Raw genomic sequence first — 24,257 nt, forward strand, 5'->3', positions numbered from 1 at the left:
TCTGGATTTTCATATTTTGCTCATTGCTGTTGCAGCTATTGGACTGACATGGGAGACAACGAGATGAGCAGGTGGACTGACATGGGAGACAACGAGATGAAATGAGCAATGGAGGAAAGAACAAACAGGGCAGCTTTTTTTTTTAAAAAAAAAGGCAACATAGGAGGGAGAAGAAAATGATCTATGACACTTTCACAGGCAATAGCCAAGTAGAGACAAAGAGTGAACAAAGTATCTGTTGGGGAGGAGGTAAAAGGCTGAGTAAAAACCATACTGAAGAGAAAACTAAGTAAATCACAAGTCTCAAAAGAATAGGTAACAACCACAGACAAAGATGGTTACAACACAAAACACTTGTTAGGTGAACACCAACGACAAAAAAAATCCAACAATGCACATGCCTGAGTAGTAGAAGACATGTGCTTCAAGTGAAGGCAGGAACAAACTGATGCTTCAGATTGAGATAAATCCAGAAACTTTCTTTGAAGGAACAGCATTCCTGCCTTCAAGCACTAGGGAGAGCTCAAGTCCCACCTAAGGACATCTTACACTCACAGGAGAATGGAGAACAGAAAGGGGCAAATTTTTATTGTTGCTTTGAGATAAGAAGCACATTCAAGAACAAACCTTGGTTACAGCTTATGGTCAGTGTGGAAAGAGTTTAACCATGAGTCCCAGTTCAGACAACACTCTGAGCCAAACCTTGGCTTAGCACAGCATGGAAGCAAAAAGGACGAGGGAGGAGCAAAGTAACTGGCAACTTATCTCTGGGAGCCCTTATAGTTATGCAAATCTGGTAAACCATAGTTTGGCTTACAGTGTCATGTGAACCAGGTAAATATGCAGCAGAATGAGTCACATTTATGCTCAGTCACATAATTTCAAAGCCACTGAAATAAAGGTAAACAAAGTAGAGAAAGTTACTTACATTTGGTGAAATAAAGTTTATAATAATAAGAAATTAATCAGAAAAGAATGAGGGATCAGATAGCATCTTTAAGGTGTAACAGGTATGTTCAGACGTACAGGAAAGTTGTATCCAATAAATATTAGCAGCAATAAGCTTTACTCAATAGTTCATAAACTTCAGGTGTCAGTGTGTTTTAAATGTTGATGACCATGATCATATCAATCAGAATGGTTTATTAAACTATGAAACAGAATCTGGATCTAAGATCTACACATGATGGAAAGGATGAAAGCAAGAGGTACAGCATGAACAAGAAATTTCTACCTGATGGGATAGGTGGGGGTTGGGGAGGAAGTAAAGTTTTAGCTTTGCTGTAGGTAGGAGGCATGGCAGTATCTTTCATACCATACAACTTGGATTCTTTGGAAAGGGTTCTTGGCAGAGATGACCCTCGAGATGCATTCGGCGATTCAGTCTTTAACATCTTCGAGTTATAATGTAGCTGGAATGAAACAACTGTAGATTTACCATCACCAGAATCTACCACTAATGTGAAAATGCCTATATATACACTCATGACACACCTCCCACATCTAAACAGAGTAATAGTTTCTTCAAACACATTTTTGGAAAAAATGAAACTTATTACTTGAAGCAATATTTTCAGTTCAGAATTGCTCTAATGTTCTAGGAGAAATATGTATATACATATGTGTAATTATTGGTGGCTTCACCATTGAGGTTAGCAGGTAAGTGATGGAAATCTGTGGTTCATTTTGATCACATTTGTTTCAAGAAAGAGACCAACATCTCTAATGCCGCCCTGTGCTCCTACTGGGAGGAAGGGTGGGATATAAATCGAATAAATAAATAAACAAACATCTTCCAGCTTTCCTCAGTGCTTTTTTACCTTTACGTCTACACCAGGAATATAAAATACTGTTGTTTCCAGGTCACCAGACTTTGTCTGCAGAGATGATGGAACTTTCTTTCCAGCTAGCAAGTGAGTAGTTGATGCATAGTTGGTTTGAAATTTCTTCTTTTTTGAAGGTGACTCTTGATCTAAACTTCTGGAACTGCGATCATAACTCCTAAAGAGTAAACAGCAATGCACAGTATTATTTAACTGGAACATAAGTGTAACATTATGTTATTTCTAAAGCTGAAAGTGAGCATTGTAGGAATGACTGAAGCTAAATCATGGGTTGAATTCAGACTTCCGGGAGCAGAGTTCTGCACATGGAATGGTACTTCAGTTTTGGCTTCCACCTTCTCCCCAATGGCTCCTATGTCTGCAAAAAAATATTATCCAGAGACAGGGACTCCTCCAGAACAGTGTGGGAGATGGTATAGAAGGTTGCAGGGGGCAAAATGCTTCATTTTCCCTTCCATTTATGGATGTCTCCACTGGATCCAAGCCCCTTCCATGAATAGAAAGATCTCTTCCATTTGCAGAAGAGCACCTCTGGATCCAATTGTATACATTTTAATGCTTATGTCTGTTTTATTTAATATTGTCTCCTCTAACATTTTATTCAGTTCTCCATTCACACAGACACAAATAAAGTGGCAACAATAAAATATGACTGCTGCATCAAGCCTGCAGACAGGTTGCTTAAATTCAACTGAAGTAACCTAGTGACCTATTTATGCAAAACTGCAGCCTAAGCATCTTTGCTATCACTATGGAAAAGAGCCACTTGAAGTTCCATCTGTTATGCATTCATGCACATCATACCTTACTTAAAGAAGATGGACAGATTTGATTCATCAAATTCTGTATCAGAGTTCTTGATACTGATCAAGACATTACATCTTTAAAAAAGAACACGTTATTTAATGTTGTCCAATAATGACACAATAGCTACCTAGTTAGACTTTTGCCTTTAAAATAAAATTGTTCATTACTTAGATTTTTATACTGGACATAAAGTATTATGAAACTCTGTAGTATATGGCATATGATGCAAATTGTTGCCTAATATTGAGACTTTTAGAAGTTCTGTATTAAAAACATTCTGCTCCTCTCAATATACCTTTGTAAACATGTTCTACTTCTAGCAGGGTTCTTACCTCCTTAAACTTATGTCGTCAAGTTCTTGCTGAAGCGTTGTTGGATGAAGTACACATTTTCCACAATCAATTTCAACTCTCACATCAAGTTCAAAGTCTATATTCCTCTCTGTAGTTGTGCCAGCTACATTTCTATTGCCTGGTGATGTTGGCCATCGTTCAGTAAATAACTGGTGGACAGCAGCAAATCCAGTTGCTTTCTTGCGAGAAAGAGTCCTGTAGAAAGTAAGCAACTGTTTTGGAGTTTATGTCAAAAAAACTAATACAATTTATTGGATGCAAGTTCTTAAAAATATGTTTCTGTGGGTGTTTTAATATGCTACAAATAAGGGTGAAACTACATGTGATGTGGATCTTTTACTTTCTGTTATTTTCACTAAACGCAGCTGTTCCTGTTCCCCTCCCAAGTTGAATGGTGCTGTGGTGATGCAGGAAGGGGGCTTAACTATTTCCTCCATGCCTGACTTAAGTCTATTCTGACTTAAATCACGCACACACACACACAAAGGAGAAAACTTACAGATATGAGTCCTACATTTTATTCTCTACAGCCAATAGCAGCTTCTGGGGAGTGGGTGGAGGAAACATCCAAATCACCCTTCTCATGGTTGCTTTTAGAGAAACTAAAAGACACTGGGAGATATGTGATCAGGAATACTCTTTAGGCACAGTTCAGCCCTAAAGCTTTTAAAGCTTCTGGAGGCTGTGGGACAGTTCTGCCTTAGTATGAGAGGAGTCCTAGTAGCATAAAATATTTTATATATCTCCTACCGTCTTAGCCCATTTAAGGTAACAGACAAACCATGTACAATTTAAGAATAGGAATGAGGAAGTTCAAATAAAAAAAACCTGAGCTCATCCAGCACACTCAACTTAACATTATACTGCTGTATATTGAGTTTCAGATAATTTAAACAATACGGAATATTATAAATGCTTTATACTGAATCAGATCATTGGCCAATCTAATTCAGTATAGTCTAATACTGGGATGACTAACCTGTAAGCTGTCCAAATGTTTTTAGACTACACTCCTGGCAGTTGGCCAGGGTGCCTGGGGCTGATGGAAGTTGTAGTCCAACAACATCTGGAGGACCACAGGTTAGCCACATCTATACTGACTGCTGCTTTTCACAGCCCTACCTCCCAGGTATTGAAGCAAAGCATGCGCTCCATCACAGAGCTAAGACCATCCCCCGAAGTATTAAGCTATTTCTTCCCATGTGTTCCAATTATCTCATAAAATTTGCAACAGTACATTGTTGAGATAAAAATCACTAATACATGTTAAACATTCCTGTTTAAACATTTCCCACACTGAATACATGATTATGTGTAGAATAGAGATTCTAATCTATTGGCAAGTGAGCAATAACTAGCCAGGTGTAAATTGTGTGACCTTATATTTGCATCCTTAGATAGGGTGCAAGAGCATGGTACTTAACTTTTACTCTAATAAAAAATAACCAAAAGCAGATGAACCCAAATATTTCTATTTTCAATTCTCATTGTACCAGAATAACTTCAAGATTTCCAACCGAACATTGTATAGAGAGTGATGGATACAGATACCATCTCATCAGGAGGTCCGTTCATGGGAAGGGACTTTTAGTGTTGTGCTACCTAACCTTTGGAATTCACTCTCCTTAAATATTAACTTTCACAATTATAATGAGAATTCTGTTTTTAAGAATATGCTCACTGGCTTTTCCTGTAAAAACAAGGCCTCTCTCTTTCATGATCTTCCTCTTTTTCAGAATCCTCACTAGTTGAAGACAAGCTGTCATCTCGTCTTCCTTCTTCAGGCTGGAAGGGAATGCTTGGTGAGAAGACAGCTGGAGTTTGGGGTGAATTGAATACTGAGCATGATCCTTCACTAGTGGATGAGTAATGGGATGGACCATCAATGGTTACTGACAAGAGATCCAATTCTGTCTCCTCTGGAAACTAATTATAAAGAAAAAAAGTCATTTAAGTTATAGCTACTCTATCAAAAAGGGTTGGGGGAAATCAGGTGTCTTAAAGGCAGAGCATGTAAAACAAAATCTTCAAAGTAATATTTCTTACTTTGGACAGACCAAAGTGTTGGTATAAAGAAATTAAGCAATGAAACACATTTTACAAATAGATGAATTAATGGACTTGAATAAATACCTTAAAAAGAGAAATTAACGAACAAATTAGACAGCAATAAGCTTAGAGTGAAATACATACTAGTATAATGATTTAATTAAAATTTTTTAAAGCAAAGCTAAAGAATAGCAAGGAACCTTAAGAGCATCTCTAAAAAGAGAAATGAATAGGAATTGTTAGTGAATGGAAGTCCATGCAAAATGCTGATACAGAATATACAATATTATATTCATAGATGTGCCTTTAAAGTACAAAATAAAACCACCAATGCAACGGTTGGAATTTTAAAGGAATAAAACATTTCAAGGGGCCCTTCATGAAAACTGGTTTGATCTTGGATAAGCATTCAAGTTTCAAGCAACACTGTAATATGAACAGGAGTCAGGATGTGCCAACTTTATGATTTTATCCTGGCTTTGTTTTCCTGGTTTGTTAACGGGTTTGGATGTAACAGGGAACAAGCCAGGATCTTCATACCAAAGCTGCTATGTGATGCGAGGACAAAGGCAAACTCAGTTCTCACTCATTCATGGCTTCATAAACCGTGGTTTATGATTCCTTGAATGATTGTCCAAACTGTGTCACTGTGAAACTGGACTATTTCTGTAAAACTGAATGTGACCTGAATACTGACTTGTGCATTTCAAATAAGGATATAAATTGGTGCCAAAAACATAGAAAATGTTCACTCCTCTGCAGTGAAGGGTTAAAGCTTACCATGCTTTAAGTGAAACCACCAGGAGTCTGTATTTCTCTGCTTGTCTGTTCATAAGTAGCAAGGTCTTAGAGATGTGTAGCTAGAGAGCCCTAGACCATGCAATCTTTTCCAATACTTTGAAATAAGTTCTACCACGTTCAACAGGATTTAATTCCTAATATGCTATTTTAAGATTACAGATTTACTGAGAAACTATAGCTTTACATATTTATGATTAGGATGTTAAAGTTTGTGCACGTATAAACAAATGCTCTTAGAATCTTTGTTCCTGTGGTCCAGACTTCAAGAGAATTATTCCAATACCTGACTTTTAGTATTTCTTTCTCTCTTAGGGGAACTAAACACTAACTTGCCCCATTTACTTCAAAAGGACCTAAACGTAACTAACTTTTTCTAGATCCTACCAAATTTGGCCCAAACACATAATAATTATTGGAACTCCTTTCATTGATACATCATTGAAAGTTTTCCAGGTAAGACCACTTAAAAGTATAGATAGCTACTAGGAAGACTAGAAACCCATATTAGAATTTGGATGTCATTAGAAAATGGCATGTTTAAAGTGTTTTGAGTTGCTTTCCTTTTGATTCTCATACTTGAAGAAACTCTTTGTGCATGAAAGTTTTAGTTTATATAAGAAAACAACAAATAAACCTAACACTTTGGGCACTAATTTGGATTGTCATTCATAGTGTATGATTACAAGGAGCTGAAGCTTACCATGGCATTTCATTATCAATAATCTTGGTTTATTTAGCTGAACAGAATAAATTTCTGGTGAGGAATAACTGATCTTTCATGAATAACTTGTCAATCAGCTGAAACAGTAAGGTCACGCCAATAATCTAAAAATTAGCTTCAGACCTCTGACTTACAAGGCTCTCTACTGCCTGCCTCTAACTGCTTGTGGTTTTATGAATCCAAAAATGTTAAAGACATCTTACAATCTACCAGACTTCCAAGAGAAATGATTAACACCACCCAAGAAAAAGAAGTACTGAACTATGCCATCTTGCCAGGTTTGCGAGTGTGCTATCTATATGCATTATGATTAGCTGACAGAGATGATCAATGAGGCAGATTTTCCATGCAGTTAATTAGTATACATTGATTTCACAAATACCTGAAAATACCCTTCCCCTGGACAGCCGGATTGTTGTGCAATCCCCAAAACTGTTTTATTAAACTTAATTAAAAGCAAAAAAAGAAAAAAATTAAAACCAGTACATATAAGACATTGGTATGTTGAATGTGAAAAAGTTGTATAAAAATCAAATTTTGTAAGACAATACAATAATGGCTATATCTGAAAAATTACTAAAAAAAATCAGAAACACTACGTAAGGCTGAATGCACCATATAGATAACATAACATATATACACAAACTAACACATACATGTACTTAAAATATGCATATTTTTTACATACTAGCTACTGAACAGAAGGTAGTTTAACAACTGCAGCATTAAATCTGAACAAATTTATATTTTTCTTTACTTCTCACATTATTACAAGTGCAAAATGTATCTAGGGCACTGAATTACCCAATGATGTTTTACATCTCTATGTATCCATCTCCTATTCCTAGTATGGATTTCAACATGGTATTTAATGCACAGCAGCACAATAGTTAGGGACTGCCTTACCGTGTCCTGTATGCTGAAAGTTACTCTGGGTCCAGGAGATGCTCCATCTACACGTATTTCTGGAAGTTCCTCACTTTCTCCAAGCCGTGTACTATTATATATATTAAAAAGTCATTTATTATTATTATTATGAAACTTCTCAGTTATATTATTCATACACTAAAGCTATACAATAAAGGGTAAACACAGAGGCATTCTTGATCAATTAATGTGGAACTTCTTCTCAGTTTAAGAGTCACAACCTGAACATCCTCTAGAAGAATAAGAGCCTCCAGTTTTGGCAGGCTTGTAGTAAGCAGCATTAAGCTAATTATGGGGAAATGGAAATATAAAGATTTTATCTTTATGTTCTGGTTTTATAAAAAAAGTAATCTAATCTTGAGCCTTTGGTAAGGCAGACTAAACTACAATCTAGTGATTGCAAAAACAACTGTTTAGCATGTTTAGGAACTACACAGCTGCAATGTATATAGAAGTCATATATAATATTTGATTGTACCAAAGTGGTAAAATGTACTCTAATGACACCTAGATGTGGAATGGAGGAAGAGGCTATGCAGATGAAAGGGTGGGACTATGCAAATTGGGGTTGGCTCAGTTTTCAGTCACTCCCATTTAGTTGTATGGAACAAAGTAAACAGGAGGCAATAAGGTTGGGGCAGAATACAATTCCCCCACCCCAATTCTGGATTAAGGAACCAGTCTGTTGTTTTTTAAAATGTGACGAAAACATATAGATTAAAGTATTTGACTTCTGAACAAGTGTAAGTATTTTAAAAAATAACTGTACCTTGCTCTGTCCATTCTTTTTAGCGGTGGTCTTCCAGAAGCTGAAATACTTTTGGATCGATTATAGCTAGGTTTGTAGCCTAAACCCCATTTGTCTTTCAGAGATGCTGCCTAAACACACACAAAACATTATTTCTATGTTCCATGTCAATAGGACGTCTTACATAACTTGACAATAAGGCAATTTAGTAACACTCACACAGACTAAAAATATTGCAAACTGAAGATAGAATACAGAAAAAGTTAATCATGCTTAAGTTCCATTTGAGTCTAAATGTATTTGGCCACCTAGGTCACACTCTAAATTAGGTCTGCTTAACACACGGCCTGTGGATAGATTTAGACCAGCTCCCTGTAAATTCCAAGGGAATCTCAAATGATCATTGGGATGGATCCTCCAGAAGTCTCCAGAAGTCTCCTGAAAAGCTTCTGAAGAGAGTAGGAGTGCCCTCCTGAACAGCATGTGCTGTGTTGCAGGATGCTGTTGGAAAGGGGTGAATCATCTAAAATTGGGTGAAAGAACGCAGTCCTTTCTTACATCTTTGCAGGAAAACCTAAGGCTGCTCAAGCCCATCAACCATGGAAGTCAGGATAGCAAATGATTGTATCTTTACATTTGCATTGCTCCTCCTCTCTCTAGATTCAGTATTATTTGGTGAAGTTGACACCAATTTTTCCAGCCTGTTGCAGCCAGCCAATTATGCTCTACTACTCAGGTTTGAGACTTGAGAATTCTGCTGTTGTCAGACTTGGAAAGAAGTCAAAATAAGATGATGGGTGTCCTGCCCAAACTCAAAGAACTCAGACTCAGAAACGGCGGTGTTTTTTTCTTTTATTGTAGTAAGAGACAGTTTCAATTCAGTGAGCTTCATGAATCTACCTACAGCTTACTCAGAACTCAGCATCTCTCTAGGACTAACTAGACGTTGACTCAGCAACTCTTCTCCCTCTCACTTGGCTTAAGTAAGGCTGGGCAGGCACCCTGCTTGTGTATCCCAACTGTTACTGTTGAGAGCGCAGGCGAAGACTCTGCCTCAACGGTGTCTGTTGATTCTCCTGCTGCATTTGCCCGCTGGTGTGAAGCGAAAGTGGAGCCTCTGTCACCATCCCATCTTCCCCCTCTGAGGGAGGGAGGCCGCCTGCTGGCGATGCAGGTGCAGGGAGAGAGGAAGTGTCAAACTGGGAAACAACCTGCTGGTCAGGTTGACTCTCCACAGAGGTATCTGGAGCTGCTGGGGTTGAACTGTCCAAGTCGATAGCTGGGGCACCTTCCGAGTCCCCGCTCGGCCCTTCACCGTCTCAAACATCCCACTCTAAGTTCTCCTTTGCTTCGTTCTCATCTGTCCACCTCCTCCCAGCAGGGCTCATGACAAGGGGGAAGTAGTACAGACAGAAAAACTAGAGACTGCAGAAAAAAAGAGGTAGGGAACAGAAATGGAAGTGGGGGAGTCAAAAGAAGAGGAGCTAAGAAAAATCTCTGGAGGTGTGAAAATGTGAGTGTAAACAAAACCCTAGGTAAGGAAGGAAAGAAAGAAAAACTAAGAAACAGAGCTCCAGAGAGACCCATGAAGTAGAGAAACTGAAAAAAGGGCAATAACAGAGATTGGGTTGCAAATTTTTGATGATAAATAGAGAGTATGGGAGGAGAGCACACATAATAGGGATTAAACAAAAAAGATAGTATGTACTGTGGGGTGGAGAGAAAAAGGAGGGCTAACAGAGAGCAGTTCATTGAGATCTATATGATGTGGCCATAGATGCAGAAAAACAAAGTTGACAAAAAGGATTTAAAATGAAATTGATGACTTGTAGTAAAAAGGGTTTCCTCCACAGTTATCACAGAAATGTGTCACTCTTGAGTTTGCAAAGACACAACAGTGGTCTTCAGAGTGATTTGAATTATGTACCTCTGTCCTAAATATTATAATTCATTTTTTGAAAGCTCATATACTCTGTCAGGTTCACAATGATTCACATGTTGGGATATTTAAAAGTATGTAATCTGCTACCTACTGAAAAAAATTATTCCAATTTTCACATCACTCTATTAATACATGGCCCTCAAACTCCTCAGAAAATGTTGTCGCATGACCTTAAACATTATTATTATTATTAGTAGTAGTAGTAGTAGTACTAACAACAACAACAACAACATCCTCCTCCTGTCCTTCCTCCCAAAGGAACCCAGAGTGGCTAACAATAAAAATAATATATAAATTCAGTCATTAGCTTTTAATCAAACATCTGGGTTAGTAGGAATGTTTTAAATACCACCTAAATGTTAATAATAAGGGGGACAAATGCATGGAGGGCATCCTATAAGTGGGGCGTTACTACCAAGAAGGTCTTGTCACATCAGATATATATCATGTTCTACCTCTTTTTTAAATGCAAGAAGAAAGATGTAAAAATAGCAATGTTACTGCGCTTCAAAAGGAACTTTAAAATTGCTCACCCTCATACTTGACCTGCGCAGTTTTTTACGAACATCTCGACGAATGTCATTGACAGCTACTGATTCCAACTGCTGATAACGCTGAATTTCTTGGTTTATGGTTCCTTCACTTGCACCGAGTTTCCTGAAGACAAAATTAACTAATGAATGCTGTGAATAGAAAACTAGAGGTAGTGTGGTGTAGTGGTTACAGTGGTGGACCTAGACAGGGGAGACCAGGTTCATATCCTAGAACAGTCGCTTTCTCTTTCCCTGACATAATTGTTGCAAGGAGAAAAGAAGGCAATTATGTGTGCCACAGAGCCCCTTGGGGGAATGAAAATGCAACATAAAAAAAATAGAGGAACCAATTATAGCTTTAATTAGAAAACGTATAACTGTCTTCTGAAAGCACGTCTCTCAGCTAACTCCAGTTTAGACTAACTACTGGCAAATATACTTGTTTTATAGATTTCCTTTGGATAGGTTCTTTGTTACTGAACTTAACCTTGTTACTCAGAATTTACACTGAAGAGGTACTGGTAGACAGTAAACATTAAGAATGTCATCCAGATAGCCAGACAAGGAAGCTTTTTTTTTTTTAAAGTTTTTTGTTAGCAGTAGCAAGGATTACTATTGTAAGATCTTGGAAAGACCTTAAAGGGGCAAATATAGATTCTTGGTATTAAACAGTTTGGGATATAGCTCTACTCGAAAAACTAACAGATAATTTAAAGATAATAAGAGGACAAAGTAAAGGGACTAATTTCATTTCAATATGGTATGATTTTATCAATTATATAAATCTACTAGATATAAGGATCCCCCTGCCAATGGCATACACATGGATATGGCACTATTATTAAATGGCCCAATAAAGGAAAGGATAGGAATTATATTCAAAAATCCTGCAGGAAAGGAAAAGAAAGGGAACAGTATTAATGTATGAATTAAAATTGTGTTAATAATTCACTATGGATAATTAAAATGTAATCTTTACAAGAAATATGATTATGATCTACACAGTGTAATATTTTGGGTTTATTTTGTTGGTAATGTTTATATTTTGTTTATTTTGAAAATAAAATAAAAATAAAATAAGGAAGCTTTTGTGACATGGAAAAGGACCATTTTTTAAATCTAAAGCCACTGATGTGCCACAAATGGTTAATATCCCAGTCTGCGTCTGTGTTAGAATTGCTTGTTAATTTTTTTTTTAATAATATGTTTTAACCCTTTTTAAAAATATAGTTTTAAAGCTTTTTTTAAAATGTTTTTAATGTTTTGTTTTAATGTATTTTAAGGTCTGTTTTTATGATGTTTTAAAGTGTTTTTAGCATTTCTGTTTGCCGTCCTGGGCTCCTGCTGGGAGGAAAGGCGGGATATAAATCAAATAAATAAATAAATAAAGGACAGGTGGAGTATAACGCTTTTATACTGCTGTGTAGAAAAAATTGTTAATTGTAATAAAAGAATGGGAAGGAAAGCACTCTGCACATACACACTCACTCACTTTAGATCGTCAATTACTTTGGCTTGCTCATTCAGCTCCCTTATGTCCACTAAACGTTTCACATACTTTCTTCCTCTCTGCTCTCCAATCTGATTATTAGATATCCCCTGTCTCCGATAATCAGCATTCTCCTATTTAAAAACAAGAAAAGAATTTTATTTCATTACCTGTTGAGAATGATAGCATTTAAGTAAAAGACCAGGTTTTCTACCACCAATCAAAAGATCATGCAAAATCAGTTTGAAAAGAAGCCAGCTGATTCTTGATTTGCCAGTGACCCACTAATTCCACCATTTATTTAAATAGATGCTATATATGCTACATACTTGTCCCCATGAGCAAGACCTGCCAGCTTTTAAGTGTGAACTGTTAGAATAAGTAGTATCACTTGATGCTGATCCCGACAGATATTCTACAGGAACAGAGTGACGATAGCTTTTTGGGCTCAAGCCCAGCAGGTGATTTACAATCCGCTGCCCAAAAGTGAGCTTGTGTACATCTCCACATAGTGGACCACCATCTGATTTCTAAATGATAATAAATAGCAATATTAATAACTCAGGAAATATTGATGACACCATTCTCCTTCTCTGAGGGTTTCTTGCAGATCGTCTTCCCATACTTTCCCTTCAAACATTTCCATGAAACTTGGCTCATGCGTGGCCCACAAATGCAAGCTATTATCTATTATTGTTAACTCTATGCCATAATTGAGACTTGCTTTCTGGAAGGATGTAGTGAATTCACCCACCCAACCCTGTTATTCTTGTACATAACCCAGCTGTCCCTCACTTAACATCAAGTAACTGGAATTTCTTCTGGCAAGGGTCTGAAGATTGACTTTGGTTTGTAGATCAATTGTGAGCTTGGTTTAGGTTTATTATTTAGAGCAGAGGCTGCCAAAGTTGCACCCTCCAGAGGTTGTTGGACTACAACTCCCATCATTCCTGGCACTGGCCATACTGGCTATAGTCCAATAATATCTGGGAGCACCATGCTGGCCATTCCTTACTTACTGCCTTCAACAAAAAATTTTTAGAAACTACTATTGCACTGTCAATACATTGCTATAATGGGACAGTTAGCCCATCATTTTAATCAGAGGCCAACCCAATGCATGTTTCTTTGGAAGTCAGCACAACTGGACCTGCCTAGTAAACATATTCAGGATTACAACCTTAATCCATGAGAGGCCAATACTGGCATTCAAAGATCCGTAAAACAGGTTCTGTGAGCCCAGAGAAACTTGTTTTACCTTCACAGCAGTTTAGCAATTGAAATAAAGGGTAATTTCAAAAGCAGTTTGTGATATGGCATGTACACCAGCTGTTAAAACAAAACTAAAAAAAATCCACTGAACTAATGAAGCTCCTTGCAAGAGTCTAAGCCCACAAATATAATTTTAATCATGTTGCACTCCATTATTACATATTGCAAAGAAAAGTAAGATTGAACACCTATGTTTATACAAATATGTAGTATGACAAGCTCTTTGCTTAGTATATTAGAATTACATTAAGATTTATTAATAACTTTACTAACCACACTAACAGTGGGAGACATAGTATCCACTTCATCCTCATCGGATAGATCAACTATGTTAACAGAGTTAAGGTCAGCAATGTCATCTAAATCTTCTTCTCCTGTCAATGTTGTAAGAGTATTTCCTAGAGCATTTAATCTTTTGCCAATGTTAGGATCCATGTGCACATCAATGCCACACATCTTCCATAGCACATTAAGAGTCCATGTCCCAGCACTGTTACTTTCTGTTTCAAAAGAAAAGGAGAGTTGTGATGTTCCTGTAAGTTAGCATCTGTAAATATGGTAAGTGCGGGTCTATTAGGTGATGTATGGTAAATGACAGAGAGAAAGGGGGAGTACATGGGTTAGAAGCTGAAGTATTCTGGATGATGATTGGCTGAGTGGCTGGCTGGCTGAAGGTATAAATGTGAGGATGAGAGTTGTGTGGAGAGGGAGAAGTTGAGTTGGTTGGAGTGAGGTCGTTTGGTGAGGGTTGGTTGGCAGAGTTCTGAGGGAGGTTTGGATTATATTTGGCTGATATTTAGAAAGTATATAAATGAACAGAAACATAAAGAGTGACACTAAATGAAACCATACGCTTGTTAAACAATCCTAAGTAATCTTGTTATTTCCTGGTATTATTGAATAAATACTTATGTGGTTTACTAAAGGCCTGATCCTTGTCTGGGGAATATACATACCAGAAGGGATGGCAAGGTAATTACCAAGGCTGAACAGAAACAGTATCTAATGGTGGCAGCGGTGAAGGGAGATACTGTAACGAAGACAAGTATCCAGAGCAACCCAGAGTTGTATGCTTTATAGGGACAGATACAAGGGGGTTGGGAACAGCATAAGCACTCAGTCACAAAGTAACCAGCTATAGAGAGACTCAGGCAAAGTCTCTGGGAGTATTGGTTACAGGACGTGACTGGTGGTGTTGCCTAGCAGTGGGATCTAGTGAGATCTGTGCTAGAGCGTAGTGGAGAAAATGGACCATTGGTCTCACCTGAAGGGTGATTTTCATATGAGGACTGCCATCAAGTGGGTAACATAGCTCCACCTATCATCCAAAGGCAAGAATGTTTTGAAGTCAAGACTAGGGGCATCAGGCCCCTCCCACTCTCCAGTTCATTCGCAGTGAGTCCAAAGAGAGATATCTAAAAATGCAGGGAAAAAGGCCAACGGGCCTACCAGCAAGAACATAACACCATAGCAATATTCATAATAATATGACTCTAACATAGCGATATAACAGTAATAGCAGTCTTGACTTCACTAGTAAATCTAAATATAATAGCATAACAGGAATATATAAAAAACCCAGAAAAATATCTAGATATCCTCCAACTGGGAGGGTTGTGATGGCAGTCCTCCTATGAAAATCACCCTTCAGGTGAGACCAATGGTCCATTTTCCACAGGAGGACTGCCATCAAGCGGGATGTACCAAAGCAGCCCATAACAGGGAGGGACCACCCACATCCTAATCATCATTAAGAACCTGTTGCAAAACTCGCCTGCCAAAAGAGGCATCGGCAGAGGCATAACGATCTATTTTTTACTGCCTTATAAACGAATGTGGGGTAGACCAAACAGCAGCTCTGCAAATATCAGCAACAGGAGCGTTGGTAGCAAAAGCAGCCATAGTGGCCGCTGATCTACTGGAATGAGCCGTTATTTTAGATGGAACAGGAAGCTTAAGGGACTCATAAGCTAAGGTAATACATGCCCGCAACCAGCGGGATGTGGAATTAGCTACTTTATGCCCCACAGAACGTGGATGAAAAGATACAAACAAAGACTCAGTTCATCGTATATCCTGGGTCCGAGACAGGTAGGTCTTGAGAGCCCTCCGAACAGCCAACGAATGCCAAACCTTCTCTAGAGGATGGGTAGGATTCGGACAAAAGGAAGGAAGAACAATTTCCTGGTTGCAATGGAAAACTGAATTGACCTTGGGAGGAAGGAAGAATTAGTCTTCAGCACAACAGAGTCCTTGTGAAAAACACAGAGATGGCGGGCAGAAGACAATGCGCCCAGTTCCCAAACTCATCTCGCAGAGGTGATCGCAATCAGGAACAGGACCTTGAATGACAACAGACGTAAAGGCACAGTCCTAAGGGGTTCGAACGGAGGGTGTTGTAAAGCCTGCAGAACCTTCGACAAACTTCATGAGGGAAAGCGGTGGAATACAGCCGGTGAGCGTAGAGCGGTTCCCCTCAGAAAACGTTTGATGAACGGATGCGAGGCAATAGTAGCACCAGCGGAGGACACTGAAAGAATGGACGACAGAGTGGATGCATGTCAACGTAAGGTGTTGGGTCTAAGCCCCGTCATGAGGCCCCTATGAAGGAATTGCAGCACCTGTTGTATTGTGGCCTGGGAAGGATCGAGGTTCTGGGACTGACACCACCTGGAGAATGCCACCCAAGTATGTTGCTATATACGAGTGGTAGATGGTTGTCTCAAGGCCAAGATAATGTCAATAACAGTGTCAGACAGGCCAGCAGACCTCAAATGTCCCCATTCAAAAGCCACACTGTTAGGTTGAGCCAATTGGGGTCCTGATGCCATATTGGGCCCTGGGATAAGAGGTCTGGCCTGACTGGGAGCGTCCAAGGGTCCGTCACTGACATGGCAAGGAGATCCGAGAACCACGGTCGACGGGGCCAAAATGGTGCTATCAGAACCAGCTTGGCCCTCTTGCGTCGTGCCTTCCTCAAGGTTCTGGCTAACAGTGGTATTGGAGGGAAGGTGTACAATAGGCCATCCGGCCATGGTAGCAACAGAGCATCCATCGCTTCTGCTGTCGTGTCCAGGTATCGTGTGAAGTACCTGGGTAGTTGGCAATTGCGACTGGAGGCAAACAGATCAACTGAGAAGACGCCAAACCGATGCTGGAGAAGATGGAAAATGGTCGGATGAAGTTTCCATTCTCCCGGAAAAACCTGTTGTCTGCTGAGCCACTCTGCTGTCACATTCCAAATTCCTCTGAGATGTTCTGCTTTCAAGGATTGTAGATGTTGTTCTGCCCAGTCGAATATGAGGTAAGCTAGGTTCTGCAGAGAACGGGACCTGGTTCCCCCTTGTCTGTTTAAATGAGATTTCGCACATGTGTTGTCCGTTCGAATGAGAACATGGTCCAAGGGGAACAGAGACTGAAAATGGAGCAGAGCTAAGTGGACAGCCTTTAGTTCCAGCCAATTGATGCTCTGAGTCTGCTCTGCTTCGGTCCAAACCCCCTGAACGAACTGGGAGTTGCAGTGGGCTCCCTAGCCGAGGAACCTGGCATCTGTGGTGATAACAGTCCTGCGGGGTTCTCTGAACGGAGTGCCCTGGGTGAGATGTTGGACCCTCGTCCACCAGCGGAATGAAAGACGCAGTACGGGGTTCAAGGGGATTGTTCGATGATTGGACCTGGTAATGTCCTGCTGAAACGGTAACAAAGCCCACTGCAGTTGGCGAGTATGAGCTCGAGCCCATGGCACAATATGGACGGTGGACAACAACATTGCGAGAGCCCTTGCTAGAAGCATGACGTTTGCGGTTGCGTGGTGCATCAGAGACTGTGTGATGTCTATGATAGCGGTTATGCAGTCTGGAGACAGGAACACCGTCGCTTGCAGGGTGTCTAACATCGCCCCTAGATGTTGTAGGCGTTGGGTTGGTTGGAGATGGCTTTTGTCGAAATTGACTAGCCAGCCATAGGTCTGCAAGACATGGAGCGTGAGCTTTAGATGGCGATGAGCCAGCTCCCTGGAACTCGCCCGTATTAAAAGATCGTCCAAGTAGGGGTAGATATGCACCCATTGAAGCCGGAGGTAAGCCACTAGGATGAGTAGCACCTTGGTAAATACTCTCAGGGCAGACGAGAGACCGAACGGCATCGCTCGATATTGAAAATGCTGGGGGCCGAAGGCAAACCGAAGGAATTTTCTGTGGGCTATGCAAATAGGCACATGGAGATACGCTTCCTTTAGGTCGATAGAAGCCAGGAAGTCTCATTCGTGAAGGCTTTCTGTAATAGAGCGGAGGGATTCCATTTTGAATCTGCGATACTTTACGAAATGGTTGATGAACTTGAGGTCCAACACCACCCTCCATGACAGATCTCGTCTGGGCACAGTAAATAGGAGGGAGTACACCCCTTCCGACCTCTCTGTTGTAGGGACTGGCTCTATTGCCGCTGTGTCCAAGAGGTGATGTATGGCTGTCTGCATGATGCAGTGCCTGGATGGTGCCTTGGGACAAGGAGAGGGATGAAATCTGTCTGGAGGAGTTGCCCAAAACTCTAGTGTATAGCCATAACAAAAAAGATCTCTGATCCAGGCGACCTGAGTCAGACGCAGCCAATGGTCTCCAAACAGAAGCAGTCTGCCTCCGACCGGTATCGCGTCAGTACTGTCTGTGCTGGCGAGACCCTCCCCGATATGAGGACGTTGAGGTACCTCTGCGTCCCTGGTACTGACCTCTGCCTGGGAAACGTCTGTTCCAGGCTCCCCTGGAGGAACGGAAATCATTGGTTCGGAAATCGTGGCCTCGTCCCCCGGGCCGCGCTCCTCGAAAGGGCTGGGTTGTGCGGTATGAGGTGAAACGTCTGAAGGGCCTGCGATCAACGTTCCTGACAGTGGCCAAAACATGCTTCCGAGCATCCTTGGGGTCAACAAGTACTGCCTTTATTATTTATTATTATTATTTATTAAATTTATATACCGCCCGACTAGCAATAGTAATGAGTAATGAGCCTGAATAAGGTGCCCTTGATAAGTTAACCCTGGCTGTAGAGTCCGCTTGCCAGTGACGAAGCCAGAGGGTCCGCCAAGCGACTACCTGAGCTGCCATAGCTCTTGCTCCCAGCTGATTTGCGTCCAAGGTGGCATCAGCCACAAACACCGCCGTCTTGCGTAATTTCACCAGTGACCTCCTCAGAGAGACAGGATCGGGATTAGGATCATCTAAGAGGTCATCCAACCACATCATCGCTGCCTTGGAAAAGATGGAGGCTGATTCCGAGGCTCGCATGGAGAAAGCGGTGGCCTCATGGTTTTTGCGTAAGGCAAAGTCCAGCCTCCGCTCAGTGGTGTCCTTTAAATGTGAGTCCCCTTCCCTCGGCAAAAGGGATCTAGAGACTAGACTGGAAATCAGCTCGTCTATGCCGGGGACAGCCAGTCTACTTGTAAAATCCGGAGCCAAAGAGTAAAGCTTGTCCGCAAGGGCGTTAAAACGGCGTGTTTGTAATGGTGAGACCATTCGTCCTTGGCCAGTTTGGCAATAGGATCTGGCACAGGAAGGTAGTGCTCTGCTGGTGTGGGGGATTTCAGGACCCTGGCCCCTTTAATAGCGGGAGTGGTAGCTGCAGGTTGTGTAGATTGGAGACCAAGGGTGTTCAATACTCTGCAAGCAAGGGGCTGATAATCGGAGGCATCAAACAGGCGATAAGATCTATCCTCCTCTTGTTCCGACTGATCACTCCACTCGTCTCCTTTGGCTTGCATAGCAAATGATGGATCCTCCCCACAAGAAATGTCATCAACAAACCTGCCCCTGGCAATGTCAAAAGGGTTTGGAGAGCAATATGGATCTGCCTCATTGCGTGCATAGTGGCTCATATCATCGGGTTGTCTGCAAACACTCCGCTGAGGCATGGCAGTGACCTGTGACTGTGACTGCGTTTGAGAGAAGAACGACAGCATGTCTTGTAGTTGCGATATGAACTCCTGAGACAGCTGCAGCCCCGGTGTGGGAGATGGTTGCACTTGTAGAGGCAAAGATATGGGCGGTTCAGCAGGCTGAGAAGATGAATGAGCCCTAGGTGGTAATATGAGAGGAGGATAGCTGGCTGCTGGCTGGTCAGGAAAACCTGCAAAGTCCTCCTCGGAGGATGCGGCCGGAGAATTAAAGAGATTTGTTAATGGTTCCTGGCCCGCCTCCTCAGAAACCGGGACAGAGACGTAGCGTGCCTGCTTGGTTGTGCTGTGGCTGGATATATGCTTGGTTTTGGCAACCGCTTTGGTGTGCTTGTGCTTGGTTGCCTGAGCTGTCACTGGCTGTTCCGCCATCATATATTTTCGAGGGGGTTCAGTACACAGCCACGGATGGGGCAGAATGTACAGACCCAACAGGCTCAGTACACGGCCACGGATGGGGCAGAATGCACCGGCTCAGATGGCTAAGTATACGCCCGCAGATGGGGGAGAATATACAGCTCCAAACAGCCTTAGTACACGGCCACGGATGGGGCAGAATGTATAATTTCAAACAGCCTTGGTACACGGCCACGGATGGGGCAGAATGTACAGTTCCAAACAGGCTTGGTACACGGCCATGGATGGGGCAGAATGTACAATTTCAAACAGGCTTGGTACACGGCCACGGATGGGGCAGAATGTACAGTTCCAAACAGGCTTGGTACACGGCCACAGATGGGGCAGAATGTACAGTTCCAAACAGCTTCAGTAGTCAGCCTCAGTCAGCAGTTTGAGTTGAGAGACCTGTGTTCTACTCTGCAGCACACACACAGAAACTGACAAAAAAGGCATTGAAAAGAACCCTCTATTATTGTACTCTGCAGCACACACACAGAAACTGACAAAAAAGGCCTTGAAAAGAATCCTTTACTGTTGTAAGGGTTAAACAGAAAGGGCGGGAAAAGGGGGAACGAATAAAATGGTGCCCGCTAAAAGAGCAGGAAAATAAGCCAATCAGAAAAGCGTAAGGATGAGGAAGAAGCAATGGCGGTCACTGAAGAACACCAGTGAGCTGAAACAGGGCCGACCGAAAACACTGCTACAGCAGAGCGGCATCAAAATAAGCTCTACAGCCGTAGGGCTGAAGGACGCAATCGCAGCTTTAAGGGCCAGCCATGAAAATCACTGCCAAGGAGGCAGAACGGCCTGCGGAATCCCTACAGTCCTTAAGACAGTCGCAGCTAGCGGGGGGGGCAATCGGCAAAGAAAGCTGCAAAACGGGAAGGAGCCGCAGCCGCAGGCTCCTGAGGTCAGTTGCGGTGAGATTTAAAATGCCGCAGAACGAGCCGGGGAGGGAGGGAGATGGAGCAGCCCAACTAAATAAAGGGCCACTGGAAAGGCAAAAAGAGCCGCAGCCGCAGGCTCCTGGGGAGGAAAGACCAAGGGAGCCGCCGCGAAAGTAGGCAGCAATCTATAAAATACACGAGACAGCGGAGGCGCAGAGCAGGAAGCTGCAGCCGCAAGCTCCTGGATTAAGGCTGCGTCTGCCGCCTGAGGAAGAGAGAGCTGCAGCCGCGGACTCCCAGTAAGTGGCCGTTCAGGCAGGGACTGAGGAAACAAGGACGAAGCGCAACCCCCCAAAGAAATTCCCCAGGACAATAAAAAACAAAGACAGAAAAAGAACAATCAGTCCCACACACACTAAATTAAATAACAGAGATACACAAAACTTATCTACGCTATCTTATACTCCAACTTGCACGGATGAAAGGCAAGAATGAACTGGAGAGTGGGAGGGGCCTGATGCCCCTAGTCTTGACTTCAAAACATTCTTGCCTTTGGACGATAGGTGGAGCTATGTTACCCGCTTGATGGCAGTCCTCCTGTGGAAAACATAAAAACGACGATCCTGACTGGCGGTGTGCCTTGTGGTGCCTAGGGAAAGGCAGTAGCCACAAGCAGGTGGGAACCTGACAGGGAGAGCCAGGGAAGGACACCACAAGAGTGCTTCACAATTTTCTTTATAAAGAGTAAGAAATTCAGGCATGCAAAAATCTGGTATTTCATAAGCAGCTTCACACATCTTTTTTCGTTTGTACTCTACATGATTAGAAACATCACAGCAGTTTACCAAATTCTGAAATGCACATCAAAATGGATCAGTATATGGAAGCTCCTATCTTATCGGCAGATGGCGAAGAAGGATAAAATAATAAAGACTTGTCAATAGGGACAAGAAAAAAGATGGGCAGTGTCTCTGAAAGAGTATTTGCCCACAAAAGACTTCAGATGTGCAATTAAAATGTTTATTATTGCTATTACTTTTTTACCATTTACTTCTATGTCTCTCACAATTTAACATTCTCATTCATAGGTTGAATAGAATGACCAAACAGTGAACTGTTTTGTAACATTGTATCACCTTTGCATTCATTTGTTAAGGAGAAAATGCCAGGTTATAGTTTGTTGTTGAAGATAAATCTGATGTATTAAAGACTGCAACAGGATGACAAATGAAGAACAAAACAGAAGAATCGCACATAGAGGTTGGTTGTTTTGAAAGAGGTGCTGATTGAAATAAATCTTACCTGCGGCTGCTTGTCCTGTGGTTCTTGAACACACTTCGTAGGTGCCATCTGGCACTACGCCTAAAGGTAAAAGAAGACTATAGTGAACTTACCATTACATCACAATATTTTTTTAGGTGAAAACTTGCACAAATGTTTAATCAATCACTTCTTAAGTAGACTTCTTACTCATATGATAGAAAAATAAAAAGGACTGGATTAAGGCATTTCCTTCAGCAAAAGGAAGGACTCCTTTTGTCCACAGAAAAGACTTCAATTCAGCAGAAGAGGAGGGGCAATTTTTGTCAATCTACCTTTCCTCCTGTAGTCCCGCTGATTCTGAATGGTTCCCCATCTCTCCTGAGAGCTTTCCAGGAGTACATAGGACTACACAATGAAGGAGAAATCACTGCAAATCACTTCCCTCTATTCAGTTGGAGTGGAACTCTGCTCATGGGAAGTCTGGATCCATCCCTTAAGCTATTAATTTTCTTGAACTGGTATTTGGACAAATGTTCATACTAATTCTGAATTCCAGGTTCTATATTCTTCTATATAGGGTAGCCATTTTTCTACACAAGTTCAAGCATTTTAGATGGTTGTATCCAACGGTGTAACCCTAGTGGTGGAAGGCTTCCATCAGCGGAAAGAAAGGGGAGCAACCCATCTCTTTCCTAAATCTGCACCAGGGAGAACCCCTGGAGCAGATTTATGTGAGGTTATGTAGGACTACAGAAGAGAGGGGGAAATCAACAAAAATTACTTCCCTCCCCATCCCACTGAAGAAGCCTCCCATCAGTGGTGGCACACCATTGGATACAACCCAGAAAGTATAATAATGTAGAATTTTCTTGTTTAATTCTCTAAACATGAAGGTGAAACACAACTTTATATTTTTGTGAAACTTCTGGAAAAGATTAGGACTAGCATTAACCAAGATAATAAGAGAAATGCTTACAAGCATTCATGACTAGATCTCCTCGCACTTCTGGCTTCCAGTCATCCCAGCTTGTTTCAAAGCCATCAGCAAAGCGAATGCAAAAGTTTTTAAAATGACCTTTACTGACAAGAGACTCTGAAGAGCAAGCAGTAATTAAAGTACTTTCAATAGTCAAGACTAATGCAGAGCCAGTGTCCAGATCAGCTGTATGGTTGGACTGAAAAAAAGCAAAAGAACAAGTCTGTTTAGTTCAGGAAAAAAAGAATTTAGGGCACTAATCCTCACTCAGTCTTCTTTTCTACTTTGTCCTTATGAAGTATACCCCCCCCAAAAGTTAATCTATATGAATTAGTATTCAATCAACAAATGGTGTGTTGGCACCCCTCTTAAGATCAAATCCCTTTAGCAAATTCCCCCTTTTTCTTATGGGTGTACATAAACTTGGAATTAAACCTAATCTATTTTAAATCCTTCTTCTTTACCTTTATGGGTTATTTCCTAATGTTAGCTATTTCCTTTAAAGTATGTAGAGTATTATACCTTTACAAAATATATTTTTCAAGGATAAACCCACGTGAAGCAGCATTTTTAAGAAGCTAGAATATATCTAGAGGCTGGAGCACAGCTTAAATCTAAAAAAGATAGTTTTTAAGTTTCAGATCTAATATGGACTTCCTGGGTATATACAGAACATCTAAGTCACTCTCAGTTACATTCTACATTCTATTAAACATGGGGAAATACAGCTTATCAGATGTTGTTATTGATAACATTACTTACACAGTAATTCTGTTTTTCTTTCTGTCCCCCAAAATTAATCTTGTGCCCCTGCCTCTGAATCTGTACCTGTACCAGAAGTATAATGATACTGCAATATTAAACTTCAATTTCATATATTTTTTTAAAAAAATCCTGTAATACAAATTGCTACTTCAGTAAAATCTGTCATTCTTATTTTCTTTAATACCTGTGGTGTGTTAGTGATGGGCAGACAAATTCCCAAGTCATTAACTGTTAGCTGGAGGAAGAGTGTCCCAAAAGCTTGAGCAGATGTCTGCTGAATTCCAGGTAACATATCCACTATTTCCTTTGTAGCCATATGAACATCTTTATTCAAGGCCATTCTCTGTTCATTCCAGTTGTCATAAGCAGCCTTGTAGTTCAGCCAGAAAAGCACAGCTTTGTAGAGGAAAAAATGTTTTCACTATTTTAGACTTAATTAGCACAGAAAATCATCTTGAGTTCAGTTATACTAAATTGCTGTGCTTTATCAATTTAGAATATACATTTCTCTCAGTCTTCTTCTGCTTCCCAAGTACA

General features: G+C 41.0%; 1 protein-coding gene across 15 annotated transcripts in view; it reads right to left on the bottom strand.

The window, feature by feature from the left end:
- BLTP1 (bridge-like lipid transfer protein family member 1) overlaps nucleotides 1-24,257 on the bottom strand; it is a 312,192-nt gene that overhangs the window by 51,628 nt on the left and 236,307 nt on the right. For 7 of the 15 annotated variants that reach the window (XM_061585180.1, XM_061585183.1, XM_061585181.1 and 4 more), the window contains 15 exons: nucleotides 23,905-24,116; nucleotides 23,718-23,783; nucleotides 22,956-23,154; nucleotides 22,019-22,078; nucleotides 13,760-13,986; nucleotides 12,544-12,744; nucleotides 12,218-12,348; nucleotides 10,726-10,849; nucleotides 8,272-8,381; nucleotides 7,482-7,572; nucleotides 6,958-7,020; nucleotides 4,686-4,930; nucleotides 2,984-3,199; nucleotides 1,821-2,001; nucleotides 1,235-1,412 (listed from right to left, as the gene is read on the bottom strand). In XM_061585180.1, coding sequence (XP_061441164.1) covers nucleotides 1,235-1,412; nucleotides 1,821-2,001; nucleotides 2,984-3,199; nucleotides 4,686-4,930; nucleotides 6,958-7,020; nucleotides 7,482-7,572; nucleotides 8,272-8,381; nucleotides 10,726-10,849; nucleotides 12,218-12,348; nucleotides 12,544-12,744; nucleotides 13,760-13,986; nucleotides 22,019-22,078; nucleotides 22,956-23,154; nucleotides 23,718-23,783; nucleotides 23,905-24,116 — 2,304 coding nt within the window. The remainder of the gene's footprint in view (nucleotides 1-1,234; nucleotides 1,413-1,820; nucleotides 2,002-2,983; nucleotides 3,200-4,685; nucleotides 4,931-6,957; nucleotides 7,021-7,481; nucleotides 7,573-8,271; nucleotides 8,382-10,725; nucleotides 10,850-12,217; nucleotides 12,349-12,543; nucleotides 12,745-13,759; nucleotides 13,987-22,018; nucleotides 22,079-22,955; nucleotides 23,155-23,717; nucleotides 23,784-23,904; nucleotides 24,117-24,257) is intronic. The other 8 variants (XM_061585188.1, XM_061585187.1, XM_061585186.1 and 5 more) reach the window with 8 other exon arrangements.

The sequence above is a fragment of the Rhineura floridana genome, chromosome 9 (genome assembly GCF_030035675.1).
Source record: "Rhineura floridana isolate rRhiFlo1 chromosome 9, rRhiFlo1.hap2, whole genome shotgun sequence".
In the NCBI taxonomy this organism is placed as follows: Eukaryota; Metazoa; Chordata; class Lepidosauria; order Squamata; family Rhineuridae; genus Rhineura; species Rhineura floridana.